Source organism: Terrapene carolina, unplaced genomic scaffold (assembly GCF_002925995.2).
Source record: "Terrapene carolina triunguis isolate 2854851 unplaced genomic scaffold, T_m_triunguis-2.0 Scaffold558, whole genome shotgun sequence".
Classification (NCBI taxonomy): domain Eukaryota; kingdom Metazoa; phylum Chordata; order Testudines; family Emydidae; genus Terrapene; species Terrapene triunguis.
The window spans coordinates 13,601,134-13,611,937 of NW_020664909.1; the positions used below are offsets into that span (position 1 = coordinate 13,601,134).

The 10,804-nt window shown below is 45.0% G+C and overlaps 1 protein-coding gene across 1 annotated transcript in view; it reads left to right on the plus strand.

The window, feature by feature from the left end:
- Window positions 1-2,287: 2,287 nt before the first annotated feature.
- The window catches only part of GPA33 (glycoprotein A33), a 17,680-nt gene continuing 9,163 nt past the window's right edge, over window positions 2,288-10,804 (plus strand). Inside the window, exons 1-2 of the mRNA XM_026659036.1 lie at window positions 2,288-2,460; window positions 10,399-10,550. Coding sequence (XP_026514821.1) covers window positions 2,418-2,460; window positions 10,399-10,550 — 195 coding nt within the window. The 5' untranslated portion in view covers window positions 2,288-2,417. The remainder of the gene's footprint in view (window positions 2,461-10,398; window positions 10,551-10,804) is intronic.

A 10,804-nucleotide genomic window follows, 5' to 3' on the forward strand; every position in this document is an offset into this window, starting at 1 on the left:
AACTGGAGCCCCACCAGAGGCGTCTGAAATGCTGGTGCCTTGCTGCAGTGCAGCGTATGATCAGCTGCTTCATGCTGACTGGGAACTCTGTGGTATCAGAATGGCTCCCTCTCCATTAGGGCTCATGTGGGGGTGAATGGCAGTTTCCCCTCTCCTCTTAACAAGAAAACCTCCATATCCAGTCCCTTCACGGGTTCTCACAACATATTTTTTGGTGGCCTCAGAGTGCAGCCATCAACTCTTGCTGGTGGCCGCTCTGAGAATTTTTCCTAAAATACTTAATTAACTTTAGGGAAAACAAATAAATATGCATATATACAAGTCCAGATCATTGTAATTTATGTATGTAGGTTTTTTTTGCAGACTCAATAATAAAAATAATGTACAGTTGTCTCTATTCTTTACTGGACCTAAGCAGAAATGAAACAAAAATAAGGTGCTTGGCATGTTTTGATTTTTTTTTTAGATTGCTAGTTAGTAAGTCTGCTCCTGTGAAAAGTGATATTTGTATATTTGTTATTATCACTTTTCACAGCAGACTTACTCAGCCCTGGCATGCTGGGGGACAAATTAAGCCCTGGATGAGGAGGTGGGTAAGGAGGCAGGGGGACCAGGGGCAACGGGGGGCTGGAGGAGGCAGTGGGGGTTGAGGTGATGGTGCGGGGGTGAGTCCAGGGATGGAGCCCAAAACCCTGCAGCTGGAGGACAGAGCCAGCTGCCGCGTGGCCAGAGCCTGCCACCCACCATCCCAGAAGCCCGAAGCAGAAGCCTGAAGCCCAAGCCCCACCGCACCTGTGAAGGTGGGGAATTCACACTGGTTGCCTGCTCCTACAGTGTTTGTGGCTCCGGAACGGGGTAGGGACCAACCCCTGCAAGCAGCCCTGGGGAAGGAGCCACTGCTTTGCTGCCCCCCATTCCCCGTCAATCACAGCCCAGGAAGCTGTGGCCACAAGAAAAGCCCCTGGGGGCTGCATGCGGCCATGGTGGCCACATTTGAGAAACACTGCCTAGAAGCACACAAACCAGCTCTGTACCCAATGGAACCTCTACATCCCCAGTAGTAGGTTGATTTGCAACTAAATATAGCCTTTACACTAAATTTGGTACTTCTTTCTGGCTAACCAGGATGATACTCTATACACAGGTATTTAAGCAGTTATAGAGCTCAACATATGTTTATTCAGATTCTTAATTTTTACCTTTTTATGATGTTAGAAAATGATGAATATGTTTCTTATTTACTGAATGATGATTAATTTTTTGCTTGTGCTTTGTGTTAAGCTGCATTTGGCTGGAAAATGGAATTCAATTAAAAATGCACAAAAACAGCATTTTAAACTTTTTATTAATTAAATAAAACTAGGATATATAAGAAAAAAGTAAGTTAATCAAAACCAGTTTTGCATTTAAAACTAACTGATTTATTAAACAAGGGAAGTATTATTTGTAGTTAATGAATTGAACTGATTGTTTCTGTTTCTGGTCATGATGTCCTTCTAGATTTTGGAGGTAGTAGATCTTATCCTCTCATACCTCAATTTTATGAATCAATTAGAAGAGTAAAAAAACTTCTCAGCTTGTTCAACTTCCAACTGGTAGCTTAACTTTGAATGGACTAATAACTGAACTGAACTAGCTGAATAAACTGAAATGAAGAAAACAAACGTTCTCTCTGCACCTGCAGAAGAGGCTACTGCTGTCAAAAGCTGGCGTAGCACTTCAACGAAGTCTAGTTCCAGGTGCTTAGCCAGTGATTTACAATGGTTCAATGGTTTGACTTTCTTTAAAATTTCAGCAACAAGTATGTACTACTTGAATATAATTTTTTACATAATTGAAATCAATAGATTATAGTAAATTTAGGCCAGAACATATCTGCCATAATTTTAAATTTAAATCATTAATTTTTAAAATAAAAATGTATTTAATTTAAATGAAAAATATTTGGTTTAAATAAAAGTCTAATGTAAATTAAACAGTAATACAATAAAAAGGGTTATTTTTTTTTAAATTAATCCGTTTTTATCTGCCATGGTTATTTGTTACTGTACAGATCGCTCTAAGTGCTCTTTTACCTGGCCCTTTGGATTAACTCGTCATTTCCTTTGTGTACCTATCAATCAGCAGAGACCAGGAAAGGTGGTTTATTTGCCTGAGAGGGTAGGACAAGTTCATAACATACATTCCCTCAGGTAGAGAACAGCAAGAGATTTCTATCTCTAGTAGTGAACCAGTTTGTCAATCTAGCTGAAGGGGGTGGGGAAGATGGGCAGAGTCGAAAGAGCAAGTGAAAAAGGATTGGGGAAGTGAATCCAAGCTACAACCGTGAGGCTGCACTGTTAGCCCATTAACTAAAATAATTCAGCTACCGAGCAATCCTACAGGGAAATACTCTGTACGGAGGATAAGGAGAGACCATGAGAGCTACGAAGGGATCTCAGCTGTTAATGTTGAGTGTGGGTGAGTACTGTTTTGGTTGTGTCCTACAGGGGATGGGTGGAGACTGGAGGGAGGTGAATGTTACACAGGCAAATATCCCAGCCGTTCTGATGTGTCAATGTCCTTTCTTTAGTACAAATCTTAGCCTGTTTATGATCTGGCAGGTACAGTGATAATGCCTCCATACTACAGTGTCGGGACTCACAGGCAACTCCAGAAGTCTCTGCAATTCCAGGGACAGAGAGAATGGAGTTTTGTATCATGCTGGCAAACATTTTTAAAACCAATTTAAAACGGTTTCCATAGATATTGTATATCCTTTGTCCCTAGAATCCAAAGGGGGAAAGTCCTTAGCTTCTACTCTCTACACTGTATGTAGCCATTTCGAACCCAAGTTACAGACCTGCCAACATCTATAAATCAAATTGCTTGTGTTTGCTTTTATAGCCAAGAGCTTCTGCCCACTTCTCTGATCCTCTGCCCTCTCATTTCCCCCTGTACAGCCCACTCTGCCAGTGACACCAGCCTTGATCTGCCTTTGTTTCCTCACACAAATATCTCTGTGCCTTTTTTCCATGCCAGCCTAGGCATAGAACACTCTCTGCCACTCACCTAGACGCCACCCCTGCCTTACTCAAACCCCTCTGAAAAATCTCACTTCTTCTGTGAAGCCTGAGAGACGGGAATTTGTATTTAATACAATGGAATTACAAAAACTGTATTCCTCAAGAAGTGGGCACAGACTGAGTAATTAGCTGATCTTATTGATATAACTTGTTTTACCCCATCTCAGACCATTCCCCTCACCCTCACCTCTTATGCCATGGGTGATTCTAGACCTAAAGCTATTTGGAGCAGATGTGACGGGTTGGATCTCAGAATCCCCCTTGGGAGCTGCCACCTGATATGTCAAGACTACTTCTGCCCCTGCTTTCCCTGCCAGCTCGGGACTCCAGCACCCTGTCTTGCTGAGCCAGACACGCCCGTCTGCTCCAACACAGACCCAGGGTCTGAATTACTCACCCCAAAGCTGCAGACTTAGCTGAAAGCAGCTTACAGAAGTGTTCTTGTCTTTAACACTGAGATGCCCAACTCCCAATGGGGTCTAAAACCCAAATAAATCCGTTTTACCCTGTATAAAGCTTATACAGGGTAAACTCATGAATTGTTTGCCCTTTATAACACTGATAGAGAGATATGCACAGCTGTTTGCCCCCCACACACACACACACACCTCTCCAGGTATTAATACATACTCTGGGTTAATTAATAAGTAAAAAGTAATTTTATTAAATACAGAAAGTAGGATTTAAGTGGTTCCAAGAAATAACAGACAGAACAAAGTGAGTTACCAACCAAAATAAAACAAAACATGCAAATCTAAGTCTAATACAGTAATACAATTGAGTACAGATAATATCTCACCCTGAAAGATGTTTCAATACGTTTCTTTCACAGACTAGATGTCTTCCTAGTCTGGGCACAATCCTTTCCCCTGGTACAGCCCTTGTGCCAGCTCAGGTGGTAGCTAGGGGATGCCTCATGATGGCTTCTTCTTTTCTCTGTTCCACCCATTTATATATCTTTTGCATAAGGCAGGAATCCTTTGTCCCTCTGGGTTCCCACCCCTCCTCACTGGAAAAGCACCAGGTTAAAGATGGATTCCAGTTCAGGTGACATGATCACATGTCACTGTAAGACCCCAAGCCTTCATTCCTCCCAGCCTGACTCACAGGAAGGCTTGCCTGCAAACAGAGCCATCCACAGTCAATTGTCCTGGTTGATGGGAGCCATCAAGATTCCAAACCACCATTAATAGCCCACACTTTGCATAATTACAATAGGCCCTCAGAATTATATTTCATATTTCTAGTTTTAGATACAAGAGTGATACATTTATTGAAATAGGATGACCACACTCAGTAGATTATAAGCTTTATGAGACCTTACAAGAGACCTTTTGCATGAAGCATATTCCAGTTACATTATATTCACTAATTAGCATATTTTTATAAAATCATATAGACTGCAACGTCACAGCAGGAACTTTGTCTCTCTTTTTAGTGACATACCTTGCACCCTTTGCCAGGGGCTGGAATGGTGAACAGGTTGTTCGCAGTGTAGGTGTAGACCTGTTGGTCCCGGGAAATTAGAGAGACAATGTGGATGAGGTAATATTTTTTACTGGGCCAACTTCTGTTGGTGAAAGAGACAGGTTTTTGAAATTAGACAGAACTCTTCTTCAGGTCTTCTTCAGGCCAGACCCAAAGAAGAGCTCTGTGTAAGCTCAAAAACTTGTTTCTTTCACCAAAAGAAGTTGGTCCAATAAAGATATTGCTTCACCCACCTTGTCTCTCTAATAATAAACAAGGCCATTTGGGCTGAGTATAGGCCAGGCCTTTTAATGCCATTATTAAAACAGTGGAGTGGGAGAGATTTTGGAAGAGGTTGTTGAAGCCAAGAATGGTGCAGCATAACCAAGAGAGAACTCAGGCCCATACACAGTAGTATAGACAGTCTCTAAAGAAAACGCTAGGTCCAAACTTTGTGAGAGTTCAGATTCAAATTTTGCAAGATGGGCTCATCTCTAGCATTATTATTATTTATTTGTACTGCAGTAGCACTTAGAGGCCAAGATTCCACTATGCCTCCATCTCTCTCCACTTTACAAACATATAACAAAGAGACAATTCCTGCCCCACGGAGCTTACAATCTGAATAAAGATAATAGACAATCTAAGTAAAGATAATGGGTGGATACTGCAGACAGACAGGGGTGAGGGGTAGGAAAGGAAATTGTCATATATGAAAATAGTGGTTACACGGAATGGAGTTCTGAGATACAGGAGTGTTTCTTAGAAGAGTCTGCCAGCTCATTCTATTTCAAGGTGATGTGAGCAGTGTTTTCTTTGCAATTATGTAAGCTTTGGTTGGATTTATGCAGCTAGAGTAGCTCCACATTTTGTCCTATTTGTCAGTTCCATTTGATGCGAGATGTTTTAAAGAGATCATTACACAGGGCATGGATGGTTGCGGGGAGGGATGGAATTTTGTTTCTGCTGGGCTGGTAGTTTCTTTTGTAGATGGTTCTACCTGAATGTTTCCAAGGGTTGTTTGTAAAAAAATGTACAGTGGCTGGAGTGCTAGACAAGTGCTCAGTAAGGAAACAAAGGAACATTGTCACCCTCCTACTCAGATTTTCTTTGCAAAAATGTTCTTAACCCTATCACTAATGACACCTGAGATGATTAAAACAGAAAGAACTTTTACAATCTAATTAGCTTCTCGCCCTTTGTTCTGTTTCTATGCCATTTACCATTCATTCATTCAATATTGCCAGTGGAAGTAAACAAGTCACTGAGACTTTCTGGTTTCTCTGCTGCATTTCCAGTACTGCAAGGAGGGGGGGAGTTATCTTGAAGGGGGGTGGGAGGGAGGAGAGGTCTTTTCAGTGATTTATTTAAAAAATTGATAAACAGCATTTCCATGTCAGAACAAAATCTAAATCTAGGGTTTAAAGCCTGTTGACAATGTCTCTTTATCAATATTATAGGCTATTTCCCCTCTGAGTCTGATTGGATTTTAAGGCCCCTCTCTCTTCAGTTGGATATAAAACGGGTTCAGTTTCCCATCCAAAAAAACTGATTTTGGACATGCCACCTGTTTTTAACTAGCTAAGCTGTTTGGTGACAGAAAGCATCTCCCAGCCCTGCACCCCATTGCTGAACGGACTACCCCATTGAAAGTGCTGGTGACTCGAGGGGGAAGGAAACACCTTTAGTGGTATCACCGGGACCGGATGTAATTAAACAGAGATTCAGAGAACCAGAAGGATATGTAGTGGGCAGTCTTTAATCTCCATTGAAAAACTGGATTACGAGCCAGTCAAACAATCAGACTAAAGCTGTAGGAAATAAGTGAGAGGGCATCAAAGAGATCAGCCCTTTGCATGGTGGTGCCAGGCAAATTAGAACAATCCTTCACAGTGATGTACAGCTCTCCTATTACTGGCTGCTTCCGCCACAGGTGGGGTTTGGTTTGGCACCTTTGCAACTCTGAACTGATAGTGTTTTTGAAAAGAATAAAAACCTGCAGTAAATGAGAACTTTGGCATGGGCTGGAGGGTGAGGAATAGCTGTGAGTGCCTGGGGTTGGGCCATCTCTCTTTCTCTCTCTGGGGGTTGGGTGAATGACCTGTTGGTGAACCCGGATGGAACCAGTTTCTGAGGCGTGACAATGGAGTAAAAATAACCTGTTCTACCTGTTCTACCATTGGGGGCACTGCAGGTGCTTCCTGGGAGAGTCAAGATACTGCTCATGCTTCTGAAGAGGAGGGAGGGACTCTGCCTACCCACACAAAGCAAGCCAATGGCTTTGTGTGTGTGTATGTGTGAGGGGTGAAAGGTTGAAAGGATGGGCAGAGCCAGCTCTGGTGTCATGTACACAGTGCTGTTGTACAAGGTGCCCCATAGCAGCTGCAATAAAGTAATAATAAAAATACTTTGCCCTACTAGATCACCTTCCTTCTGAGGCTCTCAGAGCACTTCACAGCTATGAATGAATGAATCCCCCTGTGTGAGAAGGGAACATCACCCCCATTTTACAGATGGCGACACAGGCATAGAAATGCTAAGTGACTTACCCAAATTCACACAAGAAGTCAGTGACAGAGCTGGGAACAGAGCCCGGGAGCCCTGATTGTTCTCTACTCTAGCCATCAGCCTTCTTTTCCTCACTATTTATTCTGCTTTTATTAGGGAGGTGATGGAAGGGGTGAGAAGAGCAGGAGCAGCAGTAGGAGAGAGGAGGGAAAAGCCAAGTAACTGGCAACTTCTTACACTTCTTGTAAATATATGTCAGGCTGGTTCAGAAGGTGCTGGGTAGGGGGGTGCCTGCCAGGCAGCAGGAGAAGGTGCTTTCAAAGCAGGAGTGACCCAGTGTCAAACTCTCCATTGTAGTGACCCTAAGGGAGAGAGGACACACTGGGACTCCAGTCACACAGGTCATTTCATAGGGAAGGTCCGAGTCGAGAGGGGTGGGTTCTTCTGAAGAAGGTCTATCAGAAGTGAGTGACAGAGAGGAGGGTGTGAGCTGAACCAAAGAGGAGAGCTATGTACAGTCAAAGGCGGAGTCCATTAGACAGGGCTTTCCCAGACTTTGCCATTGCTGCTGCCTCTCAGCGAGGAAATGTCTCCCAGAACTAGCTATTCCTGTCTATCCACAGCATGTCCCTAGTATCCTGCAGGCCTTTACCTAACTCATCATAACGGGTCCCGGCCTCACTTTCCTCGTGACATCCCTGCACTTAGGGCAGGCAGGTGTGGTCTTTCTTCACCTTCGGGAGCACATGTTAACCCTCCACTCACCAACCCCTGGATGGAGTCTATACAGCTCATCACAAGGAGAAATTTGCTTTGCTGTCTCTCTATCCCATGCATTAAATTCACTCGTGGGAATAATCTGAAGGTCTGATATAAGTAGCAGGGATGTGACTCAGCCCTAATCTGCACTTAAAATACAGATCGACCTATCTATGTCACTGAGGGGTATGAATTTTTCTGTAGTTAATTTTTCTGTGCTGTAGTTAATCTGACCTAATCCCCAGTGAGGATGCAGCTAAATTGATGAAAGACCTATCTTATTGCCACTCGGCGAGGTAGATTACCTACATTGATGCAAAAACCCCTTCTGTCACTGTAGGAAGCATCTACACTATGGTGCTACAGTAGCATTGCAGCTGTGCCATTGCAGAGCCCATAGCATAGGCATGGTCTGAGACAGGACCCAGAGCTGGCTCTCCTGCACTGCATCTCAACCACCAAGTGACCATCCTGGCACTCTGGGAAGGCACAGCTCTTCACTATCCCCCCCTATGCTCTGCGACAGTATAGCCCTTCACTAGCCTATGTCACTCTCCCTTTTCACCCTGTTCCTGAAGGGAGCCTGCCTCTACACTGGGAGTGCCTCTGCCCCTCCCGCATGCTAAGGTGAGGTAGTCAGATTCTGGTTTCGATCTCATTCCTTCTCTCCTCTGATGACTCAGCAGTGCCATAAAAAAATAACAACCCGGAACTATGCAGAACAAAGCAGGTGTTTTAAAACACAGCTTCCTGGGGACACAAAGGTCATGGAGAACTGAGTGTAAAACAGAATGAGACCTCCATATCCAAGACCCCTGCATTGTGCTCTGGAGAGAGTTCAGTTTTGACCAGAGTGGCATGGTTTTGTGCTCAGCAGACACAGCATTACAAAAAATCCATAATGTAGCTGCTTCACCAAACCACAGGAAAGGCCCCTCCCTTCTGCAACCTTCAGCTACCCTTCTCCTCCACCCCCTCACCGCCCTCCTTAAAGTCTGAAGCAAGTACTTCAGTACGGGAGGGTGGCCAGTGTTTCCCCACCCATCTCCTCAGGCAGCTGGCCTGCTGTTGGGTCTGCACTCCCCCTCTCATGTCTGAGCCCCACTACTATTCCAGGGTTTCCCCTGTGCGGGGCATCATAGTGCATGTTACAAGTCTGGGAACCCCAGGGGACATGAGATCTCTCCCTGTGGTTCTTGCAGAAGAGGAAGGAATGATCTGATATGCACTGAGGCTTCCCCTGTAAGCATGGCATGAAGTCACTCCAGAGCAGCCCCAGGGTAAAAGGGAGTAGCTGTGTGACCCAGCCAAGATGATGCTGAGCCCCACCACCACATCCCATGTAGGATCTGCTGGTGCTTCAGGAAGGGAGCGAAAGTTCATGATTGTAGTGACTGGGGAGGTGGTGGTGGGTGGATGTGGATAAGGACTTTTTTTTTTTTTTGCACCTGGAAAAGGGGTTTCCATGTCAGGGCTTGGACTGGTTCTCATTTACCCAAATCTGCTCTCCCCTCCCTATAATAAGCACAACTGAACATTACTGCTGCTTGTTTAAGCATTGCACTAACAGGGAAAATCGAGTCTGATGGGGGACTGAGGGGAAGGGTGGACATGGGGAAACAGCTCTGATTGCAAATCAAGCTCCTGCTCTGATATCCTGGAGCAGATTCTCTAGCCTCAAACTGCTCACCTTACCTACCATCTATCACAGATTCTCCATACTGGATAACTCTCAGGAATGCACATCCAGTTGCTTATACCATGGGATATCCATACTGCAGCTAACTTAACTAACCCCTGGGGAAATAGTACACTTGGGATCTACCCCCTGGGATTTCCAAGGAAATCCTGTGGGATTATCTAAACCAACCACCGGGGAATGAGAGCCTGAGGTCTGATAAACTGATGATGGGGAACCCACTCTGGGAATTAACCCAGACACAAAGCTGGGTTTAAGGGGAGTTAAGGTTGCGATCAGTAACTTCAGAGGGGGAAATATCACAAGAACATGGTCTTTGTCCCCAAAGCTAACATACAGACCCCCAAAATTCACTGCTTAGGTTCAGTTTACAAGGAATGCAAATACGACAAGGTCCAGAAATGCACAGGTAAGGCAGCCAAACAACAGCAACTCTGGACCAGCCCCTCCAGAATACCAGCCAGCCACTTCCCCCTTGTCTGATAGTTTCCCCATGGCACAGCCACGTGTGGGTTTGGGATGTGTTTTTGCAGTAATACTAGCTTTGGAGACTTGGGCTTGGGTCAGGTCATTGAGGACTGCTGCTTGGGAGAAGACCTAGTCCACAGAAGGACTCTTCAGAAGAGAAGGTGTAGAAATAAGGCCCAGCCTCTGGAGCATGATTCATTATATTGATTGGGAGTTGCCCATGTGCTCAGTGCTGTGCAGACAGAGAGGAAGACACACTCTCCACCCAGTCTCAAGCAGACAGAGACGGTACAGTGCAGACTCATATGATACCCAGGGGTAGGGCCCAATCTACCCTGGTTGAGTGCAGGTCCCTCCTTAGTACCAAGAGAAGCATTTCTCTGATGGGGGAGATTGACCGTATTTGCTTGTTTTTTGTCTCTCTCTCTCTAGTTCTGGTGTCTGCCCAGGCCCTCACTGTGAACACACGCGTCAAGGAAGTAAAGGTAGCACAAGGGACTAACGCCACCCTCCCATGTGAATTCCAGACCTCTGCTGCCACCAGCAATGCAGACTTCGTTACCTGGAGCAAAATGCCTCAGGAGGTAAATCACGAGATGCATGAGAGCATATTGGGGTTGACGGAGATGTGGATATCAAGGGGCCTCAGGCCGCTCTTTGATCTGTGGTGGAGGGTGAAGAAGCCTTCTGGGCTCTCTTTGGACTCAAGAGACCAGGGGTTGAGGTCTTGGTTGTCATCCTGACTCTGCCACAGACACTCATTGGGCCTCCACGCACGGCCGTGCTACCATTAAGGCAAACTAGGCGGTTGCCTAGGGCGCCAAGATTTGGGGGCACC